Source organism: Dermatophagoides farinae, chromosome 3, assembly GCF_024713945.1.
Source record: "Dermatophagoides farinae isolate YC_2012a chromosome 3, ASM2471394v1, whole genome shotgun sequence".
NCBI lineage: Eukaryota > Metazoa > Arthropoda > Arachnida > Sarcoptiformes > Pyroglyphidae > Dermatophagoides > Dermatophagoides farinae.
Window position 1 is genome coordinate 760964 of NC_134679.1, and position 19534 is coordinate 780497.

Sequence of the window (19534 nt, forward strand, 5' to 3'; positions counted from 1 at the left end):
AAATAAGCAGGAATGGCCGGCTCAGCTTCGCCGCATTAAATGCCAAGTTAATACACAGTGCTAGTACACAGTGCAAGCACTTGGCGAGTGTAAAAGTTGCAGTTACACACAAACGTTAGCCTCTTAAAGAGATATATATAATATAATATAATATAATAATAGATAGATAGATAGATAGATAAATAAATATTTAAAAAAAAATACATATATAATGGCAGCACAATCGAATTTTTTACATTTTCTTCATTTCAGCACGCAGTTGCATTTCGAATTAATATATTGAGCATGGTCTTCCTATAAAAAAAAAAATAGAAAATAGAAAATCAAAAACACGGCCACTGAACATGCGTATTTTGAATTGATCTCGAAAATTGAGTGAAAAATATTCATTTGAGCATTTTTTTTTTCGTTCATGTTAGTCATAGTTCATTTTGTGTATGAATTTTTTTTTTACTCTGAATAATAAATAATAAAAAAATAAAACAATTTAACGAGAAAAAAAATCGGTTCCATTCACAGAGATCATATAAACTTTTTTTTTTAGTTTTCTATTTACTGTATTTATGTGTGTGTGTGTGTGTGTGTGTGAATTGATTTTTTTTTCTTGTAAGAAACGACTAACCAGTTTTATCAGCCATTTTGTTTTTGTGATATAACAAGGTAATAGTTTTTTTTTGTTTTGTTTCAATAAGTCATTTTTTTTGATGTTTATTCCGGTCAAATAAATCTATCGATAGATAAAAACAATACAAGATGGCTAGACGAAAAAAATTTTATGACAAAACACCGATTCCTAGTAAAAAACATGTGATTTCATCATCATCATCATCACTACCGGAAACTAGTGGCCAAAATATTGTCAAATCTTCGAATGAACAGCATATAAACTTGGAATTGCTTCAATTACTATATTTTTATGATAATCTAGTCCAATTAATGTTGTTGAATCAAAAAGAATGTGAACAAATTCAAAAAGATAATGAATGGATCAATCAAAATATGAAAATAGTGTTCCGAAAAATTGTCGAAAAAAATGATGTTCAATCTAAAATGAATGATTTTCCCAACAAATTCATGACATGGAAAAATTTAAAAAAATCCATTACAACAACATTCAATATCACTAATAATGCCAAACATTTGAATGTTGATCAACAGATGGCTCTTCCAGCTGCAATGACAAAATCAAAAATTAATGTAAATAGAAAATTGCACAAAAATATCGAAAAATTATCTCGATTAGCCAAAAAGAAATCATGTGCCTTTTCAATGAATAAACCAAGAACTTTGACCATAATATCTGATGATGATGATGAATCAGACAGTGATATATCATCAACAACAAGTGAATCATCGTCAAGTGAATCTTTGATTATTGAAAAAAAAGATTCAACAAAAAATGTTGAACAATTAGTTATCAATTGTGATCCATTCAATTGTATGCCAAGCACCAGTAATGGTAATGGCCATCAGATTCGAAAATCAATTTCAACAATAAACGCAACTGATACCTCTAGTCCTAATGTTTTAGCGATGAGAATAGCTGGAAATCAATATATTAGACCAATCATTCCGAATATTGATCAATTAATGCTTGTAAACAATCAATATCAACAACAAACATCGACATTGATCAATAATAAGCTACCAATTTTTGGCCAAATAATGATTAACGATAATAGAATTCCAGTATCTCAATCATCAATATCAAACGAACAAGTTTTGCCAACTTTATCCACCGACATTAGACCAAAACAACCATTCACTGGAAAAGTATTGTTATTTAATTCTAGACCAATTTTAGTTCAAAATGGTGATCAAGTTCAATTGCCAGTGATATCGAATAATTCTCAACATGCTCCATTACCGATTCTGGTTGAAAATTTCCCTCAGCCAAATAATAAAAACGGATCATCATCAACTGATCAATCTACTTGGGGTTCAACGAAAAAATCACCACCTGAAATAATCAAAATTGAAGATTCCGACGATGAGGATGATAATCATAATAAAGTTGCAAGTAAATCGAAATGTATTGAAAAAAAATCAAATGAATCTCATGAACAACAACAACAACAATGTAATCATCAATCATATGCCGTTCAACATCAAGGAAAATCATCAAAACAAATATTACATTCATCAGTAAATCATCCTGATGGTGAATTGATAAATGTTTCGATGCAAACATTACGGAAAAATATTACGGAAACGGAAACCAATTTAGCCAACAAGCGCCACTGTAATGCCGCCGCTAATGACAACAATTTTTTTTTGCAAACAACTACCAAATGTTTGCCCACTCCTGGTCTAGTCAATCAAAATGATTCAAAATCCATAAAAATTTCCATTCACAAACAAAAATCAACAAAACGCTCCAAAAATTCAAAGGCCGCATTGTTATTGCATCGAAATTCTTATAAAGGTAATGAGATGAATGAGAACAAAAAATAAACTCTCATTGCCCATTTTTCCAACTAAAAACCTAAATCCACACTGCAAGTAAATTATTTATTTTATTAAAATTTTCAAATTACTGATTTGTCATTTTTTCTTTTTAAATAGTAAATTAGGATTAGAATCATGCACTTAGAAAAGCCAAACATGCCGAATATATGAGAGGATATATGGAGAGGATATCGTAAGAAATTCAAACAAAGCCGTAATTCGATTGATAATCTCATTCAAAGAAAAAATGATGCCACATATAACGTTGATCATTGTAATTCATTTCTGGTTTTTTTTTATCTGTAACTTTTTTTGTTTTATAAATGACATTCAATCATCAAACCAAATCGAAAAATGTTCGAAAAAAGTTCGATCTCATCTTTTTTTTTGTTCTTTGATTCACCTTTTTTTGTTTTCCAAGTTCGATATATACGATAGTTCGAAATACACAACTTTTTTTCGAAAACCACAGTGTGTGCGTGTATCAGTATCAGATGCATCTTTGTATGTGAAACAATAAATGGAAAAATGTTTGATGAACTTCGAGCGTTATTTTCATTTCTACAACGACGATCATTATCTATTGATGGTCTTGTATTCGGTATTGTTTGCCGTATGACAGCCATTTTAATGTTGGCCGGTTTAGTTGTTGTTTGTTCAAATCAATTGATTGGTAAATTAATCAATTGTGATGCATCAGCCCTTTCGATTGAATCGGAATTTTTGAATACATTTTGTCTCATACATACAACATATATTGTTTATGAACCATCAACATCAATGAAGAAATCTACTTCAAATTCAATGACGAGACATAATGGAATATTTCCAGGCATTCGTTTAAACCGCGTCCAAGATCAATCGCATCAATTGAAACGTAGTTTTATCGAATATTATCATTGGCTTTGGATGATCTATTTTGTGGGCGGATTGTGGTTCTATTTTCCACATTGGTTATGGAAAAAATTAGAATGCCGTCGTATTCGATCATTGGTATCGCATGCCGATATGTTAGTGGATCATCAACATAATCAATCATCGGAATATATAAAATTGAAACGTATCGCTAATTATGTTGTCACATCATTCGGTTCGAATGATCGTTATATGTGGGGCTATTATTTTTGTGAAATTATTGCCTTCACCAATCTATTCGCACAGATGTATACATTGAATTTAATTTTCGATGGCCGATATCTCTCGTATGGTATTGATGCAGTTCAAATATTTTGGCATAGCAATTATGATCGTGATTTGAATCCTATAAATATGGTATTTATGTACTTTTTTTTGTTACAATTTTAATAATTTACTGACTGATGATGATGTTGTTGTGAACAACAGATATTTCCTCGTATGACCAAATGTGAATATCGCCGCTATGGTCCTTCTGGTGCATGGGAAAATCTCGATTCTCTATGTATGCTACCGATGAATATTTTCAATGATAAATTTTTTCTTTTCATTTGGTTCTGGATCATAATTATGTTTGTTGCATTTATGATTACATTTCTACATCGTTTAGCGCAAACATTTTGGCCAAAAATGCGTTCCAAATTTCTTTGTGATTTATTAATGAAATCATCTAATTGTGAAAATGATCCAGCCATGATTGATCTACTAACTAAATTACGAATGTCTGATTGGTTTTTTCTCAATCTAATTGCCAATAATGTTGATCGATTATTTTTAGTTCAATTATTAGCCGAAATAAGTATTATTATTAAGAAAAGATCTCAATCAATCGCGATTAAAATTGGCGATGATGATGTTGATGTTTGTATATTGGACCAACAGCAACAACAACATCAGCAATCATTTCCCGATCCAAAATCATCATCATTAGAATTATTACCAATGACCAATATTTCAATCTCAGGTCATCATTGATTGTCATCAGTTGAAATTATTATTATTATTGAAATTATTTTTGTTTTTTCATTGAATATAATAAATTTTATTTGGAATTTGACATGATTTTCTATTCATATTGTATATGACAAAGATTAAATTGCGCAATATGAGATTATCTTTGGCCACCAGCCTCCGGATTCATTGATGATGATAATATCATAAAGAACATTACGGGAACAATATAGATCCACTGTTATTAAATAAAAAAATAAAAAAACAAATTAATGATCATCATTAATGGTAATTAGTTCAATATTCTTACGTATTTAGCTAAAAATGATCGATTATCCTGTTTATTGCCGCGTAATTTTTCCTGTCTTTGTTGTTCAACACGTAATAAATAGGTTTTTGTTTCTGGTCTGTAAAGTTTGGAAAAAAATAACAAAAGAGACAATATAAATAAGGAAATAGTTTATTATTATTTTGGTTATTTTTCAATCAGGAAATTCATTTATTTAGCATATTTATCCAATGTATCAATCATATCATTTATAAATAAAACTCCAGCATTTTCACCAAAACCAAAATCTAAATGTGTCCATTTTGGATCCGAAACAATAAAATCACGAATCAATGTGACTCCAGATTTTTTGAAAATCTGCTTCAAATGTTCAACATTTGGTTCAGTCGATAGTATATCATTACGTCCTTGATATAAAGCTATTTTAGCACTTGTTGGAATATTTTCCAATGGAATATCGGGCGCTGTTGATTGATTATAATGGCGTTGATTACGTGCGGATGAACCATAATCGAAACGTTGAAAACGACCACGATTCACCGATTGAGCCCAATGAGCTATATCCCATGTAGATGTTGTTGATGGTGTAAAATGTAAATAGACACCGATACGTGTTTCATTCAAATTTTTCTTATCAAAACCACCAAAAAGGAAAATTAAATTGGCACAAAGTGGACGGATATCTGGATAAACACAAAATCTATCGACCAAGTTATCGATTAGAGTATTGGATGGCAGGAATTCACCACCAATCAATCTTAACAATGGTTCCATTGGAGAAAAATAACGCATTGGTGATTGAATATTTTTCACAAATGTTATCGGTGCTAAAGCAATGAATGGCTGTACAATATCAGCATATTCTGGACGTAGACTCAACAATGCAAACATAATGGCCGTTCCTTGTGAATATCCAACATAGGCTAATGTTTTACGTCCTGTTGCATTACGAATATATTCAATGGTTGCAGGTAAATCTTCGGTGGCCATCTGATCCCAGGAAAAATTCCAAAAATCACGATTCGCTGGTGAACGTGTACGATGACGACGTGAATAACGATTACCACGTGAATTTCCCAACCATACATCATAACGTTTGGTCATCATCAATGCAAAAGCCATTGTATCACCGTATAGTGAACGTTTCGTACGTAAAAATGGTGAATTAATACAAAAATCTGATGATGCACCAAAGAGACCATGTTGAAGTAGCACTGGTTTCAAATCTTGAGAATTAATCGTGCTATTTTTTGGCCATACAATACGATGTGCAAGCAAGATGTAACCATCATTTGTTTCAATAGAATGTTCTTCTACTTGAAATCCACGTGATTCAATCAATTCAACAAGTGTTCGATGTTGATCCGGATCATCTTCATGCATCGATTGACCATTTGTTATAGCCAGTAATATGGTTAGCAAAATGGCTATTATCGAATAATTCCAGGCAATCATCATTATGAATGAATGAATGAATTCGAAAATTGAAATGAAATAAAAATAAAATTTCACCAGATTGTTTTTGTAAAATGGCAGGACAAAAAAAATATTAAAAATTTTGTTCATATCTAAAAATCAAAAACATAAACACACACACACAGACACTTGATTGCACTAGTCAAACAAAGATTTTATATTATAGCCAAATATTCATATGTATGTATTATCCATCAATCAGGCAATGATGATGATCATGATAATAAAATTATTGGACATTGATATCAACGAAAAAAAAAATTATTTCTTTAAATAAATTGGTAATCAAGGACAACTATGATGACTATTATCGAATGAATCATTCAAACAAACTAAAAAACAAACGAATCTATCTATCGAGCTGGTTAAATAAAATAGATAATAAGGAAAACAAGATAACAATCCATTGATTGGAGTAAATTTGTTCGATTATTAACATGTTGATTGGCAATAATCGACAGCAAATGGAGAGAGAGAGAAAAACAATTGATAAAATTGTTTTCTTCCCCAATATTTATCATTAAGAGAAACAAAAACAAAAGATTATACATACCCTGAAGAGATGACAGTTTTACTGTATAAAACAGTTGTATTGAATGATTTCAATGTCCAAGAATTATCAATCGATGATGTTGATAATGTTGATGATGACGAACAATAAACATTCGGAACATTTGCCATTAAATATACGAATCGAGAATTTACATCTAATGAAATCCATAGCTGATCATTTAATGATGATTCCAATAATGCACACTATAGATCGATATTTAAAGTGATTAATAAATTGCAAAATAAAAACAAAATAAAAACTTACAGCAGGTATAAATGTTTTAGTAATCTGATATGGTTTTTCATGTTCGAAAACCAATGTTTGATGAGCTTCAGCTTTCAGATAATAATTGTCACCATTTTTTGCTGATTCTCGTAACAATTGTAATTGTTCATCATTGATTAAATCTTGTTTAATGATTGGAACATTATTCTGTATGGTTAAAAGACCACGATATTGATAATTTTGTTCTATGTATGAAAGTGAGAATGAAAATTAATCAAAAATAGAAATAGAATCATCATCAGATTATCATTACCTGAATTGAATGCATGATACAAACGAATGATGACTAGATTGTTGATTTGATTATTATTCATTATATTTTGTGATTGAATATCATCAATATTATTATTATTGTTGATAATTATGTTGGCCTGATGATGATGATGATGTTGATGATCACATGACTAGACAGAATTTGAAAAAAAACTTTTAAAATTAAATGAATTATGCATTCAGAAATTACCGTTTGACCTAGATAAATTAATGCTAATAACATTAATTTTATCCAATGATTATGATGCAATTGGGGCATTTTTTCGATTATTTTGAGTTCAAAAAAAAAATTATTCCGCTTGTTATGATCAATGATGATTCGATCATCTCAAGAATGAGTAACTTTTCGGACATGATTTCAGTATAGGCGGAGTCTGTCCCTAATTCATTTCCGAAAAGTTTTTCATGTTGCCAATTTTCAAAACGATTTTTATTTGGAATTTTTTTTCGAAATTTAATTCAAGGAATTAAAATTTATTCAAATTAAGAAAAAAATTATAATACAAAATTCATATAAATTCACGATCAGAAATTAATTAAGCAAGAAAATCTTCATTACGAAGATATTCGCCTGTATCAGCTTGATGGAATACAACAATGGCCATCGGATCAGCTACACGAATATCGGCCGAACATTTTGCTGCCACTCCAAAACCTAATGGTAAATCGTTCATCGAATAAATGATGACACCTTGATATTGATCCGTATTATCGCTGATTCGTGAAAGACCAGATTTCAGTATATGATTTCCGTATAGAAATTGTTGTTCAGCATTTGGTTTTAGCCATACTTTATACTGCACGTGCAAATGAAAATACATCCAAAATCAAAAATATGAACAAACATATCATATAAACCCATTTACCTTTGCATATGGAGCCAAAAATTCTAATGCCGTTATATTCAAACGAAATTTACGTGTTTTCGTAAATTTTCCAATACAAGTTCCAAATGAAATTAAATTTTCACGAGCTATGGTTGCAGCAAGTTTAATCATCCGTTCACTTGCATAGAAAATACGTTCTTTTTGTAACCGGAATGAATAAATTCCTTCGGGACGATCCAATAAACATTTGACATTTTCACCAATGCTAATTATCATTAAAATTCATGAATCAATTTGAAGAAATTTCGAAAAATGCAACAAAACTTACTATTTAGATAATTTTTCAAAAACTAATCTGGTTTCCTCTTCAGTTAGCGGACGCATAATTCGTCGATGATGATGATGATGATGATATCAAATAAAAATCGGAAAATAAAATCAAAACAATATATTCAGACAAATTGAAACATGTGCTCGAAATCAAATAATTTGCCACGTCGTTTACGAATGATCCGCTACAAACGTTCTTTAATGAGAACATGTGATTGGAATTTAAAAAAAAATTTCAAATTTTTAAATTTTTTCTTTCCATTAATTCATTCTTAGAATCTCAATAGTCATAAATTTTCAAAAACAAACAAACAAAAAAAATGAGACCTCTACAGAGAACATTAGCGTATTACTCTGGCTTCAATGCTACGAAAATTGGTCAGATTCGATATTCATCATCATCAAAGGTTTGGTGTAAAATAGAATTTTAAAAATTTCTAATTCTAACAACAATCAATTCTTTTTCCATTTGAAAAAAGCCAATTTATGATTATTCATTATTACCTGATAAAGGTGATCAAAAAATATGTCGAGCACGTCAAATGCTTGGTTTCAAAACGCCACCATTATTTGTTATACGTAAATCCAGCATATTTCTATACGAATCTTGTACGGATAAAATTGATATAACCAGATTTTTCAATACACTTAAATTGGATGATACATTCAATTCATGGTTCTGCATTACACGATTACATGTATGGTAATTGCAAAAAAAAAAATTCGAATTGAAATTTTTTTTACTAAAAAACAACAATTGATTTTTTCTGAATTAGGATGATTGCCAGCCGTTGTATGGAAGACAAGGTGAATGGTGAAACATTACGTAATGAATTATTGAAACGAATGTGGGAAGATGTCAATAATCGATTGGATAAATTATCGGTAAGAATCGAGAGTTTCAAAAAAAATCATATGGTCCATTTTCTATGCTTTTTTTAGTATATAAAGCGTCGAAAAAAATTTGTTATGGTACAGCAATTATATGCTGAATTCAACGCTACATTATTTGGACTTGATGAAGGTTTGGCCACTAATGATTGTATATTGGCCAGTGCTATTTGGCGTACAATACTTGGCATGAAAGAAGAGATGGCCGATCCATTGATATTAGAATTATTAGTACGATATACACGTGTTCAGGTAATGTTTAAATGTTTTGTTTCTTTTGTTTTTTTTTAATTCTAAAATTTCAATTCACTCAATCAAATAGACAGAACATTTGTCAACGACAATTTCACCCAATTATCTACTATTCAATGGCGATATTCAATGGAAAAATCTACCACCATTGATTGAAAATGATAATTTAAATACAACAACCAATAATAGAACAACATTAGCATCTTGAATTGAAATTTTAAATATAAATAAAATAAAAAAATTAAAATCAATTAAAATTATTTTTTTGTTTGTTTGTCTGTTATCGTTTGTAAATTAGATTTTTTTTTGTCCTTGATACAAAACAACAAATCAGGATGATTGAAAAAAAAAATAATATCAACTTGTTCTGTGTTCAGCGTACTGATAATGGGAATGAAAAACAAGTCTTTGATTTGACATTAGCCGATTTTTTCTTCTTATTTCGAAACGAAAACATCACTTGATCATGGAAATGATTTTGCAATGGCAAATGATGGTTTTTTTTTCGATAATCAAATGATGCGAATAAAACATTTACTTTTTATCATTCATTTTTTTTTGTGAATGATAATCCAAATCAATGATTTAACTATATTCGATAATGATAATCACGAACGAGACAGAGACATGTCCGTCTTTTAAATGTTTCCTTAATTTCATGTGTGTGTGTGTGTGTTTGATTAGTACCGAAAAAAAATTCGAAGAAAACAAATATTCACATTCAATTGAAAATGAGTGATTCGAATAAAAATGGACGAAAAAAATCCACAATGGACAATGGCTTGAATGGTAATAATAATGATAATGAAATATTGAAACCAGAAGAAACAAATGTTTTATTCTATGATAATGTGTAAGTAGTGCGTATTCAAAAAACGAATAAATTCTGGTTAATAATAATGTGGGTACATTGAAACTAATCATTTTTTTACCACAAAAAATAGGATACATCATCGAAAAGAATCGACATTCAGTGATTATAAATTAAAATTAGATTTTGATGGATTCAAGAATTTTATCAATATTCTTTTGGTGAGTATTTTGTTGATTAATAATTTGATCAATTGTTAATAATAATGAATTGTTTAACTGTACCACTGTAGCTTATATCAGTTGGAAGATTAGTTTTAGAGAATGCAACCAAATATGGTTTTAAAGCTAATCCAATACGATGGTTTGAAGTGATATTCTATCATGAAAATCATCCATTATTATTAGCCCTTTTGTTCACCAATATGATGGCATTATTTTCATTATTTATTGAACGTTCATATGTCTTTTATCTGGAATCTATGGGTCGTGTTTCACAGGAAAATCTACCCGAATCATCTATCACATTTGCACCGAAATCTGATGGCCAATTGATACATATATTGCGTTTTCGTACTTGTCCAAAAGAAGAACAAATTTTTCGCACATTTTGGCTATTAATTTTGTTTTCAATGATGTTTATACCAATTGGATTGTCCATCACATATGATTGTAATCCATATCTGTTGTCCATTTTATGTGTATGGTATTGTATCGTATTTTTTAAACTTTATTCATTTCATGAAGTCAATGCATGGTGGCGTACAGCACAAGTATATGGTGGCTGTTTACAACCAACAAAAGAGACAAATGAAAAATTAGAACTATATCAAGGTGAAACACTTCGTTCATGGGATCCATCAAAATTGATTCTTTATCCAGATAATCTTTCCATTACAAATATTCTTCAATTCCTGTATCTACCGACAAATTGTTATCAATGTAATTTTCCAATGAAAAAATCTCGCAATTATACATTCATGTTTCGATGTTTGATTGAATCTGTAAGTGTTTTTTTTTTGTTTTTTGTTCTCTTGAAAACATTGAACATGGTTAATTTTTTTTATGGAATGTAGGTGTTTCTGACGGAATTAGGTTGCGTTCTAATTCAACAATGGGTCATCGTACCATTAGAGGATAGACATTTTAATCTATCAGAAATAACTGTTTCACAATTTCTTTCACAATGGACCAAAATGTCGGTATGTTTATCATAATAATAACAATATAATTGATGATTTTGATTTTAAATTGAAATTTTAATTGTTTTTTTTCTGTTTGAATTGAAATTCTGAACAAATCCGTAACCATAATATAGTTGGCTACAATAACCATATGGCTATTAGGATTTTATTGCATTTTTCAATCAGTAATGAATTTAATGGCCGAAATGCTTTGTTTTGCTGACCGACATTTCTATGATGATTGGTGGAATAGTCATACGATATCAGAATTTTGGCGTCGTTGGAATTTACCTATCCATCGTTGGCTAAAACGTCATTCATTTATACCCATAATAAATAAAGGATATAGCCAATTTCAAGCAGCATTTTTGATATTCGTATTTTCTGGCATATTTCATGAATATTTTGTTTCAGTACCATTAAGACGTTTAAGTGTACATTTTTTCTTTGGAATGTGTTCACAAATCATATTGGAAATGGTTACTAAAAATATTCGTTCATGGCATCTGGCTAATGCTGTTGTATGGTGTTCATTAATACTTGGACAACCATTATTGATTTTACTTTATTATAATGATGTACAAAATTCATTGAAATGAATTTCAATATATTTAAATCATAATCAGGTAGATAGATTTTAAAAGTACTGAAAACAGCAGCAGCTCAATGAAACAAACAAACAGACAAACAAACAAAAAATCCAGTTTTGTATTCAATGGATTAATATGAAATAAATATGATGGTGAATTAAAAAAAAAATCATGAATAACTAATGTGTACCATACGATTGAATTTTTTGGTTATAGGAAAACAACAGTAGCAACAACAACAACAACAATAGATTTGGATGGATAGAGAGAGAGAGAGAGAGAGAGAGAGAAAGGTAGGATGGACCAATTGGAACCAAAAAATGATATTGATGTTTCCACATTAATGGATGATGATGATGATGGAAGGAGGAGTCAAGTTGAATTCAATTTGTTAGACATTGTATCCTATGTTTCTCTCTTTGTATATATATATATTCTGTATATATAAATCTAAAATTCTGTTGTCGATAGAATCACTAAAACAGAATTTATCCAATGTTTGAATCCAAAATGAAAAGCAATGAAATTTTCAGTGGACAAATTTGAAATTTGAAATTTGTCCACTCGCTGGTGTTAAGTGAATCATCAAAATTTTATCATTAAATTGTCAAGTGTGCGTGTGTGTGAAGAATTCATCAAAAATTTCAATTGTGATTCACTAGTTTTCAAAATGTAATTTATCTTTCGATGATAATGATGACGATGGATGGGTGAGAAAAAAAATGGTAAGTTTTTTTCCATGGATTTGAATATTTTAAATTAGCATTTTATTTTTTGACATTGAAAATCAAAATTCAAAAAAATCAAGATTGTTTGTTGAATGAACCATCATCACCATAAGCATCATCATCTTGAAAAATCAATCTAATGGAACTAATGCACATGACGACTAAAACACTTAAACATTTCAGGCATGAGTCAAGTGAAATTAACCCTGATGATTATGATGATGATTCCGGTTCAATGATGCCGAATAAGCCAATTGAAACCACAAATTTAATTGTCTTAGAAGTTTATTTTTTTCCCCGACAACAACAACAACAACAACAACAAGCAAACGATAAAATTTTTATTGAAAAAAATTACAATTGACACAATGGATGAATGAATGAATGATTGAATGAATTTTTTTCTTTGAAAAAACATTGTTTGACACAAAGAAAAAGGTAGTAGAAGCTTTTGTTATTGAAATGTGATCCAAACAAACGTTTCAGGTTTCATTCATCACACATTTTCCACCATCATCATCATGGGATTTAATAGTGATGAAAAAAAAGTCCCGGTGAACCAATGGTAGTTTTCAATGATCACCGGCTAGCTAGCTAGCTAGTGTTTAGTATTTCACATGTCATTCGTTGTCATGACATGAATTTATTCAATTAAATCTTCAACAGTGTAGTATATATAGTTAGTTTTAAATATGAATAGGATTATCATCTACTACAATCGCAAAAAAACCTTCATCCAAGGAAAAAAAAATCGACGACATCTGTCTCTCATTTGTAACGTGTTGAATACATTTATTCAAAATGTAACACAAACATACAGGAGGCTATGGTTCAATGTTTTGTTTTGTTTTGTTCGGGTGTTGATTAATCTAATTATCATTGATTATCCATTCCATTTCAATTTCAATTTCGGATCCATTCATTGATGATGATGATGATCGTGATGATGGTGATTGTGTGACCAGATGGCCAATAACCGATAACCGATGATGATGATGATGGAGGCTTAAATTTATTCGTCGTTAGTTAGCTGTATGTTTTATGTATTAAAAAGAGTCAGAGAGAGAGAGAGAGAGAGAGAAAAAAAAATGTATTATCATTATGCCTCCTTTTTTATTTTCACCATTGCCGGGTTAACCTTTGTTGTTTTTTTTTCCAATTCACATTCATTTACAATTCATCTGTGTCTTGTCCGTTTGTATGTTTTGTTTCGTTTTTATTATCAACCTTAATTTGAATGACAATAGCCTTCTTTCCACCCAAAAAAAAACTAAACAAACAAACAGACAGAGGTGGATGAATGAAAATGAACAGAAGGATGAAATAGTGTGAAATTTTCAGCTGTTTTAGCCTCCGAAAGAAAAATAAAAATAAAAAACTTTTAATTTTTAAAAGAAAAAATAAATTTTTTTTTTTGCCATTTAATCTCAAAACATAAATTTTTTCCCCTCCTCCCTAAAAAAAAACACACAGAATATGTGCGTAAATAATCATCATGGAAATTATAATCCGATCATGATGGATAACAACGATGATGATGAAGATCGTCAACGATACAGGTTCATCACAAATTCCATACTACAACAACAACAACAACGAAGGCGACGAGAAAAAATTTTGAAATTTCAACCAAAAAATTCATTAATAAATTTAGAATCAATGATGGATTCATCATCATCATCATCGTCATTATCATCGTCGTCGTCGTCATCATCACAGAATATCATTATGGGTCATCATAGATTACAATCATCATATGAATGTTTTGATAATCACCATCATCGACAACAACTAGAAAGACAGAATATTTGTGCATATCATCATAATCATCATTCGACCAACAATAATAATGTTGTTGATTCAAATTATTCAATTACTGCTACTACCACTGCTACTGCTTCAATTATGCTCAATAATGATAATCAAATTTTTTATCAACAACAACAACCTCAACAACAAGAATATTATGATGTATCACAAAATATCAACCGAATTGATGTGGATCATAATCATCAACAACAACAACAACAACAAACTTTATTCAATAACAATATTGATGATAAATTGAATTCATCCACATTACAAATACTGGACAACGATGCTTGTGATGATGATGATGATAATAATAATAATAATAATGTGAATAAAAAACTGCTACTTGTTAATCATGAACCAGAATTCAATTACGAATTCATGGAAAACGGAAAAAATTCTCTACAACAGCATCCTCATCATACAACATCCTCATCATCAGTGAATAATAATCACCAGCATCATACTACATCATTGGATTATTGTTTGATTAATAATTCAATTTGTTCAACTTGTACATCTAGTTCTTCCGGTTTATTACAACAACAACAACAACAACAGCAGCAGCAGCAGCAACAACAACAACAGGAAACGACAACAACAATGAATAATAATGAAAAATCAATGATGAATAGAAAACGTGGTCGTAAACAAAGTGTTAAATTCAATCATAATAAAATTAACGTTAATGGTGGCCGTAATAATGGAAAAACCAATGTCAATGGTCAACCACAACAGCATAGGCAAAAAAAATCCGAAATGGATCCAGAATTAGCAAAATTAAGTCGTGAAGAACGACGTCGTCGTCGTCGTGCAACGGCAAAATATCGTCTAGCACATGCAACTCGTGAACGGATTCGTGTTGAAGCATTCAATGTTGCTTTTGCTCAACTTCGTCATTTATTACCAACATTACCACCGGATAAAAAATTATCAAAAATTGAAATCTTACGTCTAGCTATTTGTTACATTGGTTATTTGAATCATGTATTGGATGTATAGATCTCATTTTCAATTTTGTATCTCTCTCACTCTTTAACTAGTCAATAATTTATTGATAATATTCAGGTTTTTTGCACAGAAAAAAAATAAATAAAACCTAGTCACTTTGTTTTTTTTTCGTTTGTCAAGAAAGTTTTTTTTTCAATTTTTTTAAAAATAAAAAATTTATCAAATTTTTTCCATCGAAAATGTAAATTTGTAAATTGCACATCAAAAACACACACGCTAAGAAGTGAGTGGAGATTAAAGAGATTTAACACGTGTGTGATAATGTCATCTCTGTCATTTTTTTTTTCAAAGTCAAATTGAATGATGAAAGTTGAGAAAATATATAAAAAAAAACTTGACGCTTATGCATGAATAAAAAGTGAAAAGAAACAAGAAATGAGTGGTGGCTGTTGTTGTTGTCCAAATCCAATTTGATCGACGTGCCAAATCCATCACACATGCATACACACCGCTAGGATTGAATTTCAATTTCATTTTCAATTTGATTCAATCGAAAATTGTGAAAAAAAAATTATTATTATTCCTGTTCGATGTTCACCTTTTCAATGTTTCGATTGCCGTTTCATTCAAGTATAGAAATTGACAAACAAATTGCCATTTTTTTATATTTAATTTTCTTCATTCTTTACCACCACTATAATAAAATAATATGAATAGCGGTTTTGTTACGATATATAACCAGAAAAATAAAAATTTTCTGAAATTGATGTCATCCATTCATCCATCCATCCATCTATCTAAATAGATATAGATATAGATAGATTTAATGCCGCTATTATGGTTTCAAAATGGAAATGACACTCTATGTGTTTTGGGAATTGTCACTTATTATTAGTTCAATTATTATTACTATACCAGATATATACTATTTTCATTTGGGAAACAAAACGAACAAAAAAAAAAAAAAAAAAAGATTTACTATAGTCACAATTACTAGCTAGTTCCACACACACACACACGATATGGATCATTGGATTTACGATTCAATTCGTTGCATTTTTTTTTGTCTAGATTTGAAAAAAAAACGAAATTTTCCTTTTTCTGTGTTTCTAGATATTCTGTAGGAATAATACACAGAAAAAGAATACAAATCATGGCTCATCATCATCATCATCATCATCAGCATTCAGACAAAAACAATCAATTTCATTTCATAGAAATGTTCATTTTAGAATCAAAACCAAACGAAACCAAGCAAATCGAAACAAGCCAAAAAAAAAGTATGCACAGAAACAATAAGTTTGATGCCAGAAATGTTTGGAACAAGCAAACCAGTAGATCGATGTTTCGATTTTTTTCCTATAGACTAGAGAATTGATGCTTTTTTTTTGTTCGTTCACTTTCAATTTTTAAATCTCTCATATGAAACAAGAAAGAAAAAGTTTTCTTTACCGTTTAATACTGGTTTTTGAAGATTCTTTTAGATTCATCCAACATCTGAGGACAATTGAAACGAGAAGAATTATTGATTGGATATCTGTGTGGATGAGGATGTAATTATCAATTCGGCCAAAATCAAACAAAAAAAAAATCAAACAAACAAATGTTGATTACACACATCTCACACTTTTATTCATCCACATGATTTGCGAATGCACAAAAACAAATCGAAACAAAAAAAAAAAACACTTGATTACCGTGAATTTTTGTTTTGTTTTGTTTGAATAATAATAAAAATATACCAGTAATGGTAATAATCTCATCTCTCTCTCTCTTTAATAATCATATGGTCAATTTGATCGTTTGATGGTTTTTGTGTATGTGTGTGTGATTGATTGATTGATTGTATGACACGCCGCGAGTGTGTGTGTGTATAGTCATTGTTCAAGTCATTTCTATATCCATTGGTTTCGTCTTTCGCGTATTTTGTTTTGTGTTTTTATTTTTTTTTTTGTATATACCCATTTAAATTGGCTTATTATTATAACACAACAATAGATATATAGCAATATAGCAATAGCAAACAAAACTTGTATGAAGAGACAATAGATTCATTCAAAACAATATTTGTGAAATAATCGAGAAAAAAAAAGAAAAAGAAAAATAAGTGTATCGGGAATTTGTTTCGGGTATTACTACGGATATTATTCTAGCTTTCTTTTTTTTCTCTCTCTCTCTCTTTCTCTCTCCCGCTCTGTTTCTGGTATCTGTGTTTGCATTTGGAATTATGGGCCAGCGAACCGTGTGTGTGTGTGCGTGAAACAATAACAACAACAACAACAGTACAACTGAATCACAATTGAAATTCAATGTTTATTCATCTAATTTTTCTCTTCTCTCTCTCTCGGCGTTCACTTTGTTTTCATCATCATCATCATCATCATTGATGATGATGATGATTGGTTCGGGCGCGATAATTAAATTATAATGTTTTGAGACAAGAGAGAAAAAAAATTCAAATAGAATCATTGGATAGATATAGGAAAAAAAATCCGCGGATAACGGAATCCACAACCAAGTTGCACTGAAAAAAATTTTTTGTAGGCCAAACAAAATTCAAAATGGGTCTAAATTAGATTAAAAGCTATTTTCTTTTCAAAAATTTTTATTTCATTTATTGATATTAAAATTATCTATATAAAATATAAATTGTTTGTTTATCGATTTAATCGATTAGAAATGTTCGTTGATTGTTTTTTGAATCCAATCATGAAAATAGGCTACATTTGTATAGACATTTGGTCGTTTCAATGATAAACATGTAGATGATCCAACCGATACTATGCCAATTAATTTATCATCCATGGTTGTTAATGGTCCACCTGAATCACCATTACAAGCACTTCGGTCGATATCGGCAGCACAAATCATTGATTCTGTATTAACATTGAACATTGATTCCCATTGTTGTTTACATTGTTGTTTATCAACTATTTTTAATGTGGCCATTAATAAACGTTTTGAAATTGGCAATGATCGACCAGTACGTCCCCAACCACTAACAATAACACTTTGATTAGATTCCAATTCATTATTAACATCTTCATTCAGCGTAGCTGTACCAATTAATAATGGAATTTTCGGCAATGGATATGATAGCCGTAATAGAGCAATATCATTTTCCACTAAAGCAGCATTATAATCTGGATGTATGAAAATGGAATGAATGGCCATCGTTGGTCCAGAATCGTATTGACGTGATGCATATCGGATTTTAAAATCCTCTGGTTTATAGCCACGTACACAATGTGCAGCAGTCAATATGAATCGTCGAGTAATGAATGATCCACCACAAACGAATTTATTTCGACGAAATAATGCAATCTGATATAGACGTTGACCAATACCAACTGGTGTTCCATTAACGATACGTTCATCATCGCCATTTTCTTCAATATTGACAGTATGACAAGAAAGATTTTTTTCCAAATTTGTCATTGGAATCAAATTATCATCATTGGTACAATAACCGCCAAAAGTATCGTTCATAGAATTATTATTATGATGATAATGATCTAATGACGATGGTATTATTTCGGATAATGAAGGCCATCTTATAAGACCGCCACCACCACCACCACCATAATCAGCGACATCATTCATGGTAGCATCTTCATCATTATAATTGCTTCCACTTTGTGAAAAACTGCTCCATAAATATGATGAAAACAGATAAATCAGAAAAAATTTCACGGCCAATACGAATGATAATGTCATTTTTGCACGAGAATAATAGATTCTGATCAGCTGTTGAGATGTGGAATAATAATGACAAATCGAAGAAAAATGTTCCGAATATTTATAGTCAAAAATTCTCGGTAGGCAGAGATATCATCAGTGATTATCGCGAGATTGATAATCATCGAGAAAATTTTTTATTACTATCCTAAACAAAAGAAACGAAAAGGATTAAATTCAAGAGTTGTCGTCCCACTGGTACAAATACCTTGATTATATTTTACTATTCTC

General features: G+C 30.1%; 8 protein-coding genes across 12 annotated transcripts; 4 read left to right on the top strand and 4 right to left on the bottom strand.

Annotated features, from left to right (window-relative positions):
* Window positions 1-309: 309 nt before the first annotated feature.
* Window positions 310-2988, top strand: LOC142597416 (uncharacterized). 3 transcript variants are annotated; one of them, XM_075729616.1, is made up of 3 exons: window positions 310-660; window positions 738-2502; window positions 2566-2988. In XM_075729616.1, the coding sequence occupies exon 2, from the start codon at window positions 754-756 to the stop codon at window positions 2452-2454; it is 1701 nt and encodes a 566-aa protein (XP_075585731.1). In that variant the 5' UTR covers window positions 310-660; window positions 738-753; the 3' UTR covers window positions 2455-2502; window positions 2566-2988. The 3 variants fall into 3 exon arrangements, with proteins under 3 accessions (XP_075585731.1, XP_075585732.1, XP_075585733.1); XM_075729617.1 differs by having other exon boundaries at window positions 506-660; window positions 738-2498; window positions 2566-2756; XM_075729618.1 differs by having other exon boundaries at window positions 533-660; window positions 738-2425.
* LOC124498414 (innexin inx2) lies at window positions 2916-4474 on the top strand. The gene is made up of 2 exons (XM_047062161.2): window positions 2916-3720; window positions 3793-4474. The coding sequence occupies exons 1-2, from the start codon at window positions 2977-2979 to the stop codon at window positions 4336-4338; spliced, it is 1290 nt and encodes a 429-aa protein (XP_046918117.1). The 5' UTR covers window positions 2916-2976; the 3' UTR covers window positions 4339-4474.
* EMC10 (ER membrane protein complex subunit 10) lies at window positions 4376-7572 on the bottom strand. The gene is made up of 6 exons (XM_047062167.2): window positions 7381-7572; window positions 7171-7321; window positions 6897-7102; window positions 6633-6835; window positions 4625-4721; window positions 4376-4552 (listed from the first exon to the last, which is right to left on the bottom strand). The coding sequence occupies exons 1-6, from the start codon at window positions 7447-7449 to the stop codon at window positions 4475-4477; spliced, it is 804 nt and encodes a 267-aa protein (XP_046918123.2). The 5' UTR covers window positions 7450-7572; the 3' UTR covers window positions 4376-4474.
* On the bottom strand, window positions 4759-6386 carry LOC124498416 (gastric triacylglycerol lipase-like). Its single transcript, XM_047062163.2, has one exon. It carries the CDS (start codon window positions 6167-6169, stop codon window positions 4814-4816), a length of 1356 nt encoding a protein of 451 aa, XP_046918119.2. The 5' UTR covers window positions 6170-6386; the 3' UTR covers window positions 4759-4813.
* Window positions 7573-7589: 17 nt separating the features above from the next.
* Window positions 7590-17111, bottom strand: LOC124498428 (60S ribosome subunit biogenesis protein NIP7 homolog). Its single transcript, XM_047062176.2, has 4 exons — window positions 17018-17111; window positions 8346-8543; window positions 8057-8282; window positions 7590-7987 (listed from the first exon to the last, which is right to left on the bottom strand). The coding sequence occupies exons 2-4, from the start codon at window positions 8399-8401 to the stop codon at window positions 7727-7729; spliced, it is 543 nt and encodes a 180-aa protein (XP_046918132.2). The 5' UTR covers window positions 8402-8543; window positions 17018-17111; the 3' UTR covers window positions 7590-7726.
* On the top strand, window positions 8829-12243 carry LOC124498430 (diacylglycerol O-acyltransferase 1). 2 transcript variants are annotated; one of them, XM_075729620.1, is made up of 6 exons: window positions 8829-8937; window positions 9124-9232; window positions 9290-9490; window positions 10594-11304; window positions 11377-11502; window positions 11619-12243. In XM_075729620.1, the coding sequence occupies exons 1-6, from the start codon at window positions 8834-8836 to the stop codon at window positions 12081-12083; spliced, it is 1716 nt and encodes a 571-aa protein (XP_075585735.1). In that variant the 5' UTR covers window positions 8829-8833; the 3' UTR covers window positions 12084-12243. The 2 variants fall into 2 exon arrangements, with proteins under 2 accessions (XP_075585735.1, XP_075585736.1); XM_075729621.1 differs by lacking the exons at window positions 8829-8937; window positions 9124-9232; window positions 9290-9490 and adding exons at window positions 10096-10343; window positions 10435-10522.
* On the top strand, window positions 12582-15791 carry LOC124498427 (uncharacterized). Of its 2 annotated transcripts, none has more exons than XM_075729622.1 (2): window positions 12582-12799; window positions 14276-15791. In XM_075729622.1, the coding sequence occupies exons 1-2, from the start codon at window positions 12797-12799 to the stop codon at window positions 15614-15616; spliced, it is 1344 nt and encodes a 447-aa protein (XP_075585737.1). In that variant the 5' UTR covers window positions 12582-12796; the 3' UTR covers window positions 15617-15791. The 2 variants fall into 2 exon arrangements, with proteins under 2 accessions (XP_075585737.1, XP_046918131.2); XM_047062175.2 differs by lacking the exon at window positions 12582-12799 and adding an exon at window positions 13955-14000.
* Window positions 17112-18203: 1092 nt separating the features above from the next.
* On the bottom strand, window positions 18204-19431 carry LOC124498418 (trypsin epsilon). The gene has a single exon (XM_047062166.2). The coding sequence runs from the start codon at window positions 19280-19282 to the stop codon at window positions 18239-18241; it is 1044 nt and encodes a 347-aa protein (XP_046918122.2). The 5' UTR covers window positions 19283-19431; the 3' UTR covers window positions 18204-18238.
* Between the last annotated feature and the right edge of the window lie 103 nt (window positions 19432-19534).